The following is a 15,800-nucleotide window of genomic DNA, read 5'->3' on the forward strand; positions in this document are numbered from 1 at the left end:
CTTTGGATGCTTGCTGTCCATCAAATTCCTAGGCCCTTCCCCAGAAGATCCAGACTGAGCAAATCTGGGGGGTAAGTTCTGGGGCTTGGTCATTTTAATCAGCATAGGCGATTCTGACCATCATGAGACAAATAGGGAAAATACTGCCTCACACTGATTGCTTCCTAGTCAAAGCGGCTATCATTCCTTTTATTTGGGGCTTTTATCTAGCCTTGTCTGTCTGTCTTTCTGTCTGTCTGTGTGCACACGTGGTTGGTTTGTGCCATGTCAAGCAGGAGTATAGATGTTCTACTGCAGTGTTCTGCAAACTAAGTCCTGTAGTAAATATTACAATTCCTCACCTTGTTCATATTATGTATTTTGAGCTAGATAAAGCAGACCTATTCTGATGACAGGGAGCTCCAGTGGCTTAGTTGTAAAGAATCATGCTGCCAATGCAAAGGTACACAGTTCTAATCCACCAGCCGCTCCACAGGAGAACGATGAGTAATCAACTCCTGTGTGATTTACTGCCCCTGAAAATGCACTGGAGGGTCAGCCATGGATCAGTTCTGACTTGAAGGAACACAACATTCAGATGGCTTAGTGGGCAACATGTTAGGCAATTAACTGAAAGGCTGGTGTTTCAAGTTCACCATCTGCTCCTCAAAAGAGATGAGGCATTCTGTTCTGATTAAAATGAACAGCCTCTGTCTTCTATATTCCATGATATAATAAAACAACTATTCCCATCCTCTCCCAAAAAAATAAAATTAACAGCCTCCAAAACTGGATGAAGGGCCACCACAAATTAGAATCGACTCAACAATACAGAGTCTGGCTTTTTGGCTTAGAAGAAAAGCTGTAAGACGAATGAATGAATGAATGAAAATCCAACTTTCATTAAAAATCACAACAAAAAAATTTTTATTGATATTGTAACAAAAGTTTACAGAAAACTTGGATTTCCATTCATTCATTGTTGCAAATCACAACAAAAAAATTATTTAAGAAAAGAAGAGATATAAGGCGCTCTGCCAACTCAAAAGCATGTGGTTGGACTCCACCAGTTACTCCAGGGGAGACAGAGGGACCACCTCCTCCCATTCAATTTATAGCCTCTGAAAACCAACTAGAGGGTCAGCTATGAGTTGAGTCTGACTCAATGGCACATAAAACCCAGAAGATATGATAAATAGTTAAAGGAAGAAGATGAGGCAGTCTGCTTTTACAGCCTTGAAAAGCCTAACAAACAGACAATTCTACTCTGTCCCACAGGGTCTATATGGGTAGAAATTGACACAACAGAGATGGCTTTAAAAAAAAAAAAGATGGAGTCCCTGGGTAGAACAAATGGTCAGCGCTGATGGCCATTAACCAAAGGCTGGAAGCCTAACAATATGCTTCTGAAAAATCAGCCACTGAATATGATGCTATCAAAATGCAAAGACATTTGACTGTGTGGATCACAACAAATTGTGATTAACCTTGAGGAAAATGGGAATCCCAGAACATTTAACTGTGCTCATGTGAATCCTTATTCAGACCAGGAAGTGGTCGTCAGGACAGGGCAAGGAAATACTGCATGGTCCAAAATCAGGACAGGAGTGCATCAGGGATGTGTCCTTTTCAATGTATATGCAGAACAGACCACTTGGGAGGCTGGACTATGTGAGGAGAAATGTGGCATCAGGATTGGAGGAAAACTCATCAACAACCTTACTTGCTGAAACTGAGGAGGACCTGAAGCACTTACTGCAGAAAGTCAAGGACCATAGTCTTCAATATGTATTGAAGCTCAACATCAAGAAAACAAAGATTCTCATCACTGGGACAATTAGCAGCACCATGATGGATGGAGATGAGGTATCAGCAGTCAGGAAATCAAAAGACAAATTGCACTGGGAAAATCTGCAGTCAGGGACCTCTCCAGAGCACTGAGAAGAAACAGTATCGGTCTAGAGACCAAGATGTACCAGATTCAGGCCATGGTCCTTGCAATTACTTGCTAAGTGTCAGAAAGCTGGACAATGACTAAGGATGACAGAAGAATAGATGCCTTTGAGTTGCAGTGCTGGAGAAGAGTCTTGAGGATACTATACAGACCGCCAAGAAAACAAACAGGTTTGTCTTGGAGAGGTTGAAACCAAGTTTCTCCTTGGAGGCAAGGATTTTGAAACTCTGTCTCACATACTTTGGGCATGTGGCCAGGAGGGACCAGTCCTCAGAAAAGGACATCATGCTTGGAAGGGAGGAGGGACAGCACAGGAGAGGAAGACTCCAGATGAGATGGACTCAGTGACTGGAGAAAAAATGGCAATAGGTCTGTTGGAGATGATGAGACTGGCTCAGGATAGAGCAGGATTCAGAGCTGTTGTACATCAGGTCACTATGAGTCACAGGCAACTCCATGGCACATAATAACCACCATCACTGTGTATGACACTCTCAAGAAAAGTTCTACTGTAACATTCACGAGGTTACCATGATTTAGATGTCACTAGATAATTGCGTATTTTTTGTTTTGTTAGGGTTTTTTTTTAGTTACTTTGTTTTTCTTTTCTTGTTGTGTACCATTGAGTCAGATCCTACTGGCACAGGAGGAGACTGCCCCTCATTTTCCAGTGGAGTATCTGGTGGATTCGAACTGCATGCCTTCAAGATTGCAATGCAGCTTCTTGCCACTAAGCCACCAGATCTCCCTTGTTTTTTATATTTTTAAGCAAGACATCATCAAATCAATTTAACCTATCGTATGTGGTTGTGAATGAAAATAGTTTCTTTTTGAAAAAGTTTTGTATTGGTCTGCATATACCTCACTTCCACAGCAGCAGCAGCAAAGTTCAACAAAACAGCAAACAATAAATGTATTGTTGGTGGGATTGTAAAATGGTACAACCATATGGAAGGCAGTTTGGCATTTCTTCAAAAAGCTGGATTCAAGGGAGCTCTGGTGGCCTAGTGGCAAGAAGCTGTGCTGCAATCCCAAAGGCTCATGGTTCAAATCCACCAGATGTTCAGCTGGAGAAAGAGGGACAATCTCCTCCTGTACCAGTCAGATCTGATTTGACGGTACACACACAAGAAATAGTAATTTTTTTAAAAAAAAAAGCTGGACACAGACGTCCCATATGACCCAGCTATTCCACAACTAGGAGTATATCCAAAGGAATAGGTATTACACTGAAACAGGAACAGGCATTTCTTTTTTTTTTAAGGAACAGGCATTTCTATAGCTATGTTCATAACAACATTAAAATGGTTTCTTATCCATTTCTTCTATTTGAGTCATCTAGTCCAAGTCCTTTGAGAGTCAAAATGAAACTGTGGAAAGACTCAACAATTATAGATTAATCTCATTATTAGTAGCATAACACTAGAAATCCCCTCCCTTTAACTATTACTCTCTAAACAAAGGTTTTTAGGGTATGCGACAATCCTATAAGAGACTCTGTTAGGAGGTCTGGATTAAATCACATTGTGTTACATTTACTATATTACCCAGCAATATCACCAAAGAAAATACATCTCCCTTTCAATTTATATGCCTGAATGTTCATAGAAAGTTTATGTGTCATAGCCCAAAATGAAAACAATTCAAATGGCCTTCAGTGGGTGGATGGTTAAACAAACTATGGTACATCCTTGCAAGGGAATATTACTGAGCAATCAAACTATGACAAATGAAAAAACCTGATCAATTCCAAACGCAATACACTAAGTGAAAGAACATAAGAAAAAAAACATTGTAGGTCAAAAATCCCACTGCTGCTGAGTGGATTCTGACTCACTGAGGCCTGGTAGGACAGAGGAAAACTACCCCATATGGTTTCCGAGGATGTAAATCTGCATGGAAACAGAGTGCCGTATCTTTCTTACACAGAGTAACTATTGTTTTAAACTATAAACCTTTCTTTTTTTTAATTTTTATTATTTTTTATTATTTTGTGTGCGTGTACCATCAAATCAGATCTGACTGGTACAGGAGGATATTGCGCCTCCTTCTCCGGCAGAGCATCTGGTGGATTCGAACCGTGTTCCTCTGGGATTGCAGTGCAGCTTCTTGCCACTAGGCCACCAGAGCTCCCCATAAACTATAAACCTTTCAGTTAGCAGATATGCACTTATCTAAGGCACCACCAGGGTGGTGGTAGGTGCCATCAAGTCCACTTGACTCACAGTGACCCTGTGAACAACAGATCTGAACCCCACCCTACCATGCACCATATTCATGATCTCCATCATGCTCGAGCCTGAGGTCACTGTGTCAACCCATCTCATTGATGTTCTTCCTCTCTTTCTCTGATCTTCCACCTCTCCTAGCATGAGATCTTTGTCCAAGGACTGACCCTTCCTGATAATATGCCCAAAGTATGTGAGACCAAGTTTCACCATCCTTGCCTCCAAGGAGCACTCTGGTTGCACATCTTCTCCAAGATATATCTGTTTGTTCTTTTGGCAGTCCATGCAATACTCAATACTCTTCTCCAACACCACAGCTCAAAGGCTTGTATGGTATTCTTTATTTTGGTATTCTTTATTTACTCTCGTTTATTGTCTTCTTTATTTACTGCCCAACTTTCAGATGTACAGGAAGCAAATGAAAACCCTGTGGCTTGGGTCAGGTGCCCTGTAGTCTTTAAATGGATATCCTAGCTCTTTAGCACTTTTCAGGGGCCCTTGACAGTCAGTTTGCCCAATGCAATACATCTTTTGATTTTTTGACTGCTGCTACTATTGGATTGCAAACCAAGTGAAATGAAATTGCTGACAACTTCGATCTTTTTTCCCATATATCTTGATGTTGGAAGCAGGAGTGGCATCCACTTCCTAAACCACATGCCTCTGGAAACTCTATGAACTTGGAGAAAAGACAATAGTTATAGAAACGCTTTAGGCCTTTTGTTCATCCGGTCACTATGAGTCGTGCTTGACTCGACGGCAATCAACAACAACATCATCATAATGTTGCCTTTGGTTCAGTGGTGAGTATTTTTGTTTTCTTGATGTTGAGATGTAATCTATGTTGTTGTTGTGATCTGTATTAGTAGAATATATATTGTAGAATTTACATAAAATTTTAGGAAAGGCAAAACTATGGAGACAGAAAGCAGAACTATGGCTGTCAGCAGACAGGCGTGGGGAAAGGACTCTGACTGCTAAAGGCACACAGAATGAAAACCCAACTCTTCTGTTAACTTTCATTAATATCATAATTAAAATTTAAAAAAAAATTATTTTAAAAAGGCACACAGGACGTTGGAAATGTCTTACATTATGATAGTGGTGGTATTACATGACTGTATACTTTTGTCAAAGTATACTTTTTGCCCAACTTTGTGGCTAGCTGAGTAGGGATGAAATGGTACTAGTCTCTTGGAAAAGTGTATTGGCCTCTGTACATTCAAGTTGGAGGGCATTTGAGATAATAAGGATAAAGAAAGAACAGGCAGTTACCCATAAAATCACTGTTAATACTTACTTTGCACACTTCTTTCTGTACTGACGTTCAATGCCTTCAGGCCTGCACAGAAAACACAAGTCTTTATTTAAACAAGAAAAGATAAACAAATCTCACAGGCCATTAACTTCACCATTTTATTCCTTCAAACACTAACAAAGCCTTTCAAGGTTTTCATCAGTCAACTTGTTACACATCTATTAATTTTAAAGTGCCTGCCGTCTTTTTTTCCTTTCTTTGACATTTACTGAGTGCCATATGTGGGTCAGGAATCTCCCTGAAAGAAGAAAAGGACTGGGAATAGTTGTCACTGATGTTGTTGTTAGTCACCGTGGAGTCAATTCTGCTCCACAGTTTTCAAGTTTTGGAAGCAGATTGCCAGGCTTGACTTGTGAAGAATCACTGGATAGTTTCCAACTGCCAACCTTTCGGATGACAATCACAGTTGTAGTCTTAGTGATTATAATAGTAACAGTAGTATTGACTAAAACAAATGGACAAATAAATAACTACCCTCAAACTTAATACTATCTAGTCAGAATCATCTGCCTTTGTGTTGGCAGCACAACTCACTACCCGTTAGGCCACTGGAGCTCCTTTACCAGTATTATTTGCTGTTGTTCACCGTCATGTAGTCGGAACTGACTCATCGCTGACCCTCTGGTGCAGTTTCCGAGGTTGTAAATTGCATTGGAGGAGACTGCCCACATTTCCCCTGCAGAGCTGCTGGTAAATTCGATCAGCCTTTGGGTTAGCAGTGCAACTCCCCATGGAGTACTTCTATGACACCAGAGCTCTCCACCACCTTGTTGGTTTCAGTATTGTAATAGGTAGCATGTGTGTGTGGGGTACAAAATGAAAAAGTATCTTCCCCACCCCATCCTCCACATCCCCATCAGTTCTTTTCTGCAGAAGCAAAGGCTGTTTCAGAGTTCTTCTTGTATTCTGCATATATAAGAAAGGAATCCTTATTAATAAAAAAATGACAATGCAGCTCTATTGTCGAGTACTAACCATATGTAGCAGACTATGTACTTGACTTTTTTTTTCCAACTTGGAAATATACTTTGGTTAAAATAAATAAATATGTGGGGCTCTTGGTGGCCTAGTGGAAAGGGTGTTACACTGCTAACCCAAAGGTGGGTGGTTGAAGTCCACCAGCCGCTCTCTGGCAGAAAGATAAGCAGTCTCCTCCCTTGTGATTTATAGCATCTGAAAACTCACTGGAGAGTTAGCTGAGTCAGTTCCGACTTAACTACGATAAGGGGAGACACATATACACATATATCTATGTATCATAGTGCTTCTCTCTTACCAACAGTTGGTTCATCAGAAGGGCTGCACGGAATTCCTTTTTATGGATAAACTAAAAAAATGTCTCCTACTTGTTGGATAAATTCTGCTAAGTGTAAACCTTTTTAATTCTGGTAGATATTGACCAATTACTCTCTACAGAATCTGAATCCACTTACATTCTCATCATCAGTGTGTCGAGGGTGCCTGTTTCCCTACATTCTCACCAACTCGTATATTATTAAGCTATACCACTGCCAATCTGACAGGTGAAAAATGAGGGGCCTAATAATTTACCTTTTTAAAGACTGAAGTTAAAAAGCATGGTTTCATTTGTATTTTCCTTTTGTGAAGAGTTGGTTCTTCTAATAATTTTTAATTTATATTATGGAGACTTGCAAATATTAGATTATACCAGATTCAGTGATTAATTGCAAATATTAAGGTGCTGGCTGGGGCAGTGGTTATGGTCTTGGCTGCTAAAGGAAAAATCAACAATTCAAACCCACAAACTGCTCATGGGCAAAACCTGTGGCTATCATCTGTTTCTGCAAAGACTTCAGTCTTAGAAACACTACTGGGGTAGTTCTTTATTTGTCCTTTAGGGTCGCTATGAGTTGGAATTAATTGGATGGCAATGTCTATGAGGGGGGTTTTTTTAGGCAAAGATGTAGAACTAGTATATTTTTTTTAGTGTGGTCAAACCCATCCCTTCCTCCTTTTTAAGGCTTCCAAGTTTGTGTCACACTTAGCTAGGTCTTCCCTACATCAAGTTCACATTCTAAACAAAGCAATTTGACTGTTTATTCTACAGCCTGCTTTTACAACTTTTCCATTCCTAGCCATTGTCTAAATAGAGAAAACAGTAGTTTCAAAACATAAACTTATCAAGTCACTCATCTGCTGAAAACTCTAACAGTTTCCCAAGATGCTTAGAATAAAACTCGAAATCGTTCAGCATTTCTTAAGCTCAAGGAACTGAAGAACAAATTCAAACCTCGAGTTGCTATAATCAAGAATGCTTTAGGCAGAATATTAAATGATCCAGGAAGTATTAAAAAAGATGGAAAGAATATACTGCGTCACTGCATCAAAAGAAATTGGCAGACACAGAAGAATTGAATGAAACAACATATGAGCAAGGGCCTATGGTGATGAAGGAAGAAGTTCAGGCTGCTTTGAAGGAAATAGCAAAAAATAAGGCCCCAGGAATAGATGGTATACTAATTGACATATTTCAGATAACAGATGCTGCCCTGGACATGCTCACCAAGTTGTGCCAAGAAATCTGGAAACAACCACTTGGCCAACTGGCTGGAAGAGATCGATATTTGTTCCCATTCCAAAGAAGGGTGACCCAACAGAGTGTGGAAACTATAGAACATTATTATTGATTTTACATGCAAGCAAGATTCTACTGAAGATTATCCAAAAACGACTGGAACAGCACATCAACAGAGAACTGCCAGAAGTCGAGGCTGGGCTTAGAAGGGGTCGTGATACTAGGGATATTGTAGCTAATGTTAGATGGATCTTAGCTGAAAGCAGGAAATACCAGAGGAATGAATATCTGTGTTTCATTGATTATGCAAAGGTGTTTGACTGTGTGGATCATAACAAACTGTGACTGACTCTGAGAAGAATGGGAATCCCAGAACACTTGATTGTGCTAATGCGAAACCTATACTTGGACCAAGAGGCAGTCGTCAGAACAGAGCAAAGAAACACTGCATGTTTCAAAATTGGGAAGGGTGTATGCCAGGGATGCATCCTGTCTCCATACCTTTTCAACCTGCAGAACAGATTATCCAAGAGGCTGGGCTCTATGAGGAGAAATGTGGGGTCAAGATTGGTGGAAGATCTATCAACAATCTGCGTCATGCAGATGACACAACCCTGCTTGCTGAAAGTGAGGAGGACCTGAAGCACTTGCTGCAGAGGGTCAAGGACTGCAGCCTTCAGTATGGATTGAGGCTCAATGTCAAGAAGACAAAGATTCTCACCACTGGACCAATTGGCAGCATCAGGATGGATGGTGAAGAGATTGAGATTGTTCACAGGTTCAGTTTGCTTGGCTCCACAGTCAACACTCTCAGCATCAGTAGCCAGGAAGTTAAAAGATGTACTGCGATGGGGAAGTCTGCTTTTAGTGACCTCTCCAGAGTACTGGAGAGCAATGGTGTCTCTCTGGAGACTAAGGTGTGTCTGATACAGGCCATGATCTTTGCTATCACTTGTTATGCATCAGAGATTTGGACAATGACTAAGGAGGATAGAAGGAGAATTGATGCCTTTGAGCTGTGATGCTGGAGAAGAGTACTGAGGGTATCGTAGACTGCTAGGAAACAAACAGATTCATCCTGGAAAAGGTTAAACCGGGTGGCTCCCTGGAGGCAAGGATTCTGAGGCTCCATCTAACATACTTTGGACATGAGGGACCGGTTCCTGGAGAGGGACATCATGCTTGGGAGGGTGGAGGGACAGCACAGGAGGGGAAGGCCCTCTAGGAGGTGGATTGATTCAGTGACTGGGGTAATCAGGATGGGAATGTCAGAGACAGTGTGATTGACACAGGACAGAGCAGAGTTTAGGGCTGTTGTACATAGGGCCAATATGAGTCACAAGCGACTCGGCAGCACATAATAACAACAACAACCACCTTACAATGGCCTACCAGGAAGGTGAGTGGCATAATGTTGGGCTGCAAACCAAAAGGGCAGTGATTTGAATCCACCAGCTGCTCTGTGGAAGAAAAACAGCCAACTGCACCTTTCACGATTTACAGCCTCAAAAAATCCAATGGAAGGTCACCATGCGTCAGAACTGACTTGATGCCAGACACCTTTGGTTGCTTTTTGTTTTGTTTTACTTCACTTTTTTTTTAACCAGGCATCCACTGAGGACACAATCATTTCCCATGTTCTCTCCCTCCTTTACCATGCTCTGTTGGTGGTGGTGTGTGTCATGGAGCCGGAATCCATCCATAGCTGACCATCCTGTAGGTTTTCAGAAGCTGTTAATTGCCTGGGATGAGACTACCCATCCTTCTCCTATGGAGTGGCTGGTGGGTTTGAATCACATGCCTTTGGAACTGCAGTGCAGCTTCTTACCACTAGGCCACCACTTATTTTATGTGGCTCCTAGGCACACTTTCCCAACTCTGTGCCTTCACATGTACTCCTCTCACAACTTTGTCATCACTTCTCATCATTTTTCTGCTGTTGTTGCTATGTGCCGTCAAGTCGCCTGAGATTCATAGCGACCCTATGTACAACAACCCTGCTCTATCCTGAGTCAACCTTATTGTCTCTGACACACCTACCCCCAGTCCCCAGTCACTGAGTCAATCCATCTCATCCAAGGTCTTCCTCTCACCTAGTCAGAGAGGTCTTCCTGGACCAGACTTTCTAAAAAATTTTCATGTGATCCTCTCCATCAGCTCTATTTTACTCACATCACATTCTACAGTTGCAATTCTTTTCTTTTTCCTTTTTACTAATTTTTGGTGTCACTTCACTGTAAATGTTATGCAATCTGAGAGATCTTCCCAGAGCTGAGCAAAGTCATGAAAAAGAAGACATGTGCTAAATATTGTTGAATGAAATCTTCTAAGAATTCAGTTTAGTGAGAAAATAATAACCAAGGGGTAAAGTTCTAAAATGAAGGAACGTATAATGAAACCTATGAGAGCTAGAACTCAATAAAATGGCCTTGTTTTTATGGGTTTTAAGAGTTTTCTGCCTTCAAAAGGGTGTAGTCTTATCATTTTTCTATCAGTCCTTTAAGTGGAAAATATTTGCTTTTCCCTTTTCTGACAGGCTCCACCTTACAGGAGTTCTGGCTTTCCCAGCTTTTCCTGCAATGCACAAGGTGTGGCGGGAGCACTAAGGTGAGAGCACTGGTTTGTCAGAGGCAGTCACAGAAGGCTTTATGAGGAGGTGATGGTTGAGCCAGATTTTAAATTATTACAATGATAATTAAGGCTGAAGCAGCATAATCAAAATTAATGCAACACAATCAGATTCAAGGAATTTCAAATAATCTAATGGGACCTCCTCTAGGTGTTAAGGAGCAATGTTGTCAGTTTAAAGACTAAGATGCACCTGATTCAACCCATAGCATAGTCTTTCTAGCCACTTCCTATGCATCTGAGATCTGGACAATGAATAAGGATGACAGAAGAAGAATCCATGCCTTTGAGCTGTGGTGTTGGAGAAGAGTACTGAGTAACCCATGGCCAGCCAAAGGAACAAACAGATATGTCTTGGAGGAAGAACAGCCAGGGTGCTCCTTAAAGACAAAGATGGTGGAATTCTATCTCACCTACTTTTGGCATGTTGTCAGGAGAGGCCAGTTCATCGCTCTGAAAAAGGTGGAGGGTCAGATAAAGAGAGGAACAGTGACTATAACAATGGACTCAAACAAGTCAAAGAATTTCAAGATGGTGCAAGATAGAACAAGGTTCAGATTGGTTCCTCATAGCATAACTGTGAGTCACAGTCTACTTGAAGGCACTTAACAACAACTTAGGGTCAGTAAGGAAGTTCTGGTGGCCTCCACCATAGTTTCACAGCTAATCCAGTGGCCACACCTCCCCAGGCAATCTCCTCTCATGGAATTTACAGCTTTAAGAAACCCACTGGAGAGTCAGCTGTGAGTCAGTACCAATTCAAGAACAATGAGTTGAAAGATAGGATTGTTATGAGTCAGAATCAACTCAACACCAGTTGGGTTTTTTAGATGAAATAGGCAAATTCTCTGAAAGACAAAGACTACCAAAACTAACTCCAGAAGAGTAGCTAAATAGATCTATCTAAATAGACCTAAAACAAGGAAAGTAATTAAATCAGTAAGTAAAGATTTTTTCCACAAGGGAAGTCTCTGCTGAATTTTACCAAGTGTTTAAAGAAAGATTATCATTGATACTTCAAAATCTTAACAAAACAAAACAAAAACAAAAACAAAAAAACCGATGGAGAATTTCCAAACTTAATCTAGGAGGCCAGCATCACCCTAACACCAAAGCCAGACAATGACACAATAAGAAAAACCAGACCACTATCCTTAATGAGTAAGGTCCGCCTGATACAGGCCATGGTTTTTGCAATCACTTGTTATGCATCAGAGAGTTGGACAATGACTAGGGAGGATAGAAGGAGAATTGACACCTTTGAGCTGTGGTGCTGGAGAAGAGTATTGAATGTACCATGGACTGCCAAGAAAACAAACAGATTCGTCGTAGAGAGGATTAAACCAGGCTGCTCCTTGGAAGCAAGGATTCTGGGGCTTCGTCTGACATACTTTGGACATGTTGTAAGGAGAGACAGGTCTTTAGAGAGGGACATCATGCTGGGTAGAGTAGAGGGACAGCGCAGGAGGGGAAGACCCTCTATGAGGTGGATTGATTCAGTGACTGGGGTAATCGGGATGGGTGTGTCAGAGGCAATGAGATTGGCACACGATAGAGCACGGTTTAGGGCTGTTGTACATGGGGTCGCTATGAGTCGCAAACAACTCAACGGCACCTAACAACAACAACATCCTTAATGAATATAGATGTAAAAATCCCCAAAAAAAAGAAACCAATATCTAGCAAACTGAATCCAGTGGTATATTAAAAGGATTCTATAGAGAACTGGGCAATCAATGATTAGGGATGATAGAAGGAGAATTGATGCCTTTGGTGCTGGAGAAGAGTACTGAATATACCACGGACTTCTAGAATAAATAAGTTCGTCCTGGAGAGGGTGAAGCCAGGCTGCTCCTTGGAGGCAAGGATTCTGAGGCTTCATCTGACATGCTCTGGACATGTTTCAAGGCAGGACCAGTCCTTGGAGAGGGATGTCATGCTTGGGAGGGTGGAGGGACAAGGGCAAGAGAAGAAGACCATGAATGAGATGGATTGATTCAGTGACTGGGGTAATGGGGGTAGGTGTGTCAGAGACAATAAGGAAGATAAGGGATAGAGCAGGGTTTAGGGCTGTTATACATAGGGTCACTATGAGTTGCAGGTGACTCGGTGGCACATAACAACAAAAATATATCATGATTATTTGGGATTTCTTTTCTGGAGTGGGCTCCAAAGTGGTTCAATATACAAAAGTCAGGTAACATTCATCAAGGTCAACTGGTACACACAGTCCATAAAGATGCTCTTCTACATCATACTCTGGTGAGTAGTGATTGCAGTCTTAAAACCTTGTGAACTACTGTCTCTCTTTATCTGGACCAAAGAAGAAGGAAGAAAAGCAAAGATTCAAGAAAATAAATTCAAAAAAAAAATTCAAAAAAAAAAAAAAAAGAAAATAAATTCGCCTACTACTGTTCACCACTCTTTAAGGAGTCACAGTAGAAAGTCCTAGATAGCGTATGGAGAAAAGAGGAACAAAATTCAAATGCATAACAAAGATCAGGCTTACTGGGCTGAATGGTGGAACCCCTGAGACTATGCCCTTGAGTCACTTTTCTAATTTGGGACAAAACTCACCCCTGTGGTTCAACTGTGTAGGCTTGTGAGGTAAACCAAAGCACTACACTCACTCCTTAGAAGTAGCTAACCACATAACACCAAAGGGACATCATTTTCCCAAGGATAAGGCCCAGAAAGCAGGTAGGAGTAAAAGAAAAGGATGAGGAAGAGTACAGTAACAATGTGCTAAAATAAAATGTACATGAAGGTAGAATAGAGATGTCAATTTGCTTGGTAAACTTTCACTCAAATCATAATAAAAAAAGAAAAAAATTCTTCCATGTTCTCTTTCCCATTAATAAAGGGGGGGGAGCTACATGACCATCTCAATGAACACAGAGAAGATATCTGACAAAACCCAACATCTTTTCAGGATTAAAAACAAAACACCACTCAACAAACTAGGAATGGAAGGGAATTTCCTCAGCCTAATAAAGGGCATCTACAAAAAAATTTATAGTTCCCTTACATGCCTTTTAAATCTGGAACTGAAATCACCCAAGCAATTCCATTCTCAGTCAAACAATAGACAGGCCTGCAAGGTAAATAGTCACACTAGGGAGGTACTCAGTCCTCAGAACAATCAATCATGGAAGATCAAAAAGACAGCATTTGCCCAAGGACAAAGCTCAGAAGCCAGGAAGGGGTAGGACAGAAGGATGAATGGAAACAGGAAGCACATGGAGGAAGTGGGAAGTTATAATGGGGGGACTGTAATCTATGACACAAAACATAGCCGTGTAGGAATTGTTTAATTTCCATTTATTTGCTCTCCCAAAACAACAAAACCCCTTATAACTAATTTGTAAAAAAAAAGAAAATTTTCCCTCTAAAATCAGGAACAAGACAATGATGACATTGCTGACAATTTCTACTTAATATTGTACTGAAAATTCTATTCAGGCATGAAGAAGGGCATCCAGAATGCAAAATAAGAATACAGCTATCTCCACTTGCAAATTACATGATCTCATATGTACAAAACCCTAAAGTCTACACAAACATTTGTGGTTGTTGTTGTTGTTACGTACCATCAAGTCAACTATAATTCAAAGTAACTCATGACACATATAAACCTTACCCTCTCCCACACAATCCTCATGATCTCTGATACGCTGGATCTCACTGCTATAGTCATTGTGTGAATCCATTTTGTTAAGGATTTTTCTCTCTATGACCTTCACCTTTCCCAGCATGTTGTCTCTCTCCAAGGACTGGCCCCTCCAGACAACATGTGAGATAAAGTCCCACCATCCAGGCCTCTAAAAAGTGTAACCTGGTCATACTTCCTCCAAGACAGACTTGTTTGTTCTTTTGGCAGTCTATGGGATGTTCAGTACTTTTCTCCAATGATTCAAATGCTTCAATTCTTCTTCCATCATCCTTATTCACTGTCCAACTTTCAGGTGCAAAGGAAGCAACTGAAAATAACATGGCTTGAAGCATGCACATGCTTTAAACTAACATCATTACTCTTTAGCATTTTGGAGAAGTTCTTGACAGCAGATTTTCCCAAAGTAACACATCTTGTGATTTACTAACACAAAGCATCAGACCTCATAAATTCACTTTGTAAATTTGCAGGGTACAGACCAGAATATTACAAAACTGCTGTATTTCTAACAGTAGGAATGAGGAAAGTGAAAGTGATTAAAAGGGCCAAACAATAAATTGCTGTTTTTGTTAAGTGCCATGCCATTGAGTCGTAGGAGACTCATAGCGACCCATGAACGAAAGTCCTGGACACCTGTATAACTTTCGTCCTTTCTCCAGGTTCATGGGGTTTCCCGAGGCAAGCTTTTATGGAAGTGGATGCCACTCCTGCTTCCAAGATTAAACAATAAATAGTTATAGATAAAGTTAACAAAAGAGGTATAAGTAAAACTTATATTCAGAAAACTACAAAACACTGCTGAAAGACATTTTAGAAACCTTAAAGAAATAAAAGGCATTCCCTGTTCAAGGACTTAATATTTAGATAGCAATGTTTAAATTGTCCTACAAACTCAGTACAATCCCTATAAAAATCCTCAAGTGCCAAGGTAATTATAAAATCCATTTGGAAATTCCAAGGACTCAGAATAGTAAAAAATATTTGAAAGGGAAGAATAATGTTAAAGGACTCCCATTTCTCAATTTTAAAACTTATTACAAGGGATGTGCAGGACCCTAGCCCCATCCAGTTACACCTGAGCAAACCCACTGTTGCCAACCATCGCTAACCAGGAATGGAGATCCCACCGACCCCCTATCCAGGAGCTTCAGTGGCTAAGAATTGCATCAACTACCAGCAAGGGACACTCATACCTACACAAAGTGTTTCTCGTGCAGACAGTCAAATGAACTAGCAGGGAGGATATTCCAAAACAGGACCTAAGCATAGCCTTACATTTTCAGTGGAAGAAACTATCCAAAAACAAGTTACAGTGAACTGCACAGCAGAAGTACTTTGCTCTCCAGTTGGACAAGATATTGTACCAGAAGCCAACTTTACATTTGAAGGAGAAATTGGAAAGAACCCAGATAAAGAAGATAATGCATTTTATCAAAGTCCATGAAGGAACCACTGTTGTTGTTGTTGTTATGTGCCATCGAGTC

At 40.7% G+C, this 15,800-nt stretch overlaps 1 protein-coding gene and 1 pseudogene across 2 annotated transcripts in view; one reads left to right on the forward strand and one right to left on the reverse strand.

The window, feature by feature from the left end:
* The window catches only part of LOC102870028 (chromosome unknown open reading frame, human CXorf56), a 38,122-nt gene that overhangs the window by 4,003 nt on the left and 18,319 nt on the right, over positions 1–15,800 (reverse strand). Inside the window, exon 3 of one of the 2 annotated variants that reach the window (XM_006893774.1) lies at positions 5,462–5,503. The exons of the other annotated variant lie outside the window; for it this stretch is intronic. Coding sequence (XP_006893836.1) covers positions 5,462–5,503 — 42 coding nt within the window. The remainder of the gene's footprint in view (positions 1–5,461; positions 5,504–15,800) is intronic. 2 annotated transcript variants of the gene reach the window in all.
* LOC102849794 overlaps positions 15,431–15,800 on the forward strand; it is a 9,646-nt pseudogene continuing 9,276 nt past the window's right edge.

Source organism: Elephantulus edwardii, unplaced genomic scaffold (genome assembly GCF_000299155.1).
Source record: "Elephantulus edwardii isolate Elephantulus edwardi_28Jun2011 unplaced genomic scaffold, EleEdw1.0 scaffold00131, whole genome shotgun sequence".
In the NCBI taxonomy this organism is placed as follows: Eukaryota; Metazoa; Chordata; class Mammalia; order Macroscelidea; family Macroscelididae; genus Elephantulus; species Elephantulus edwardii.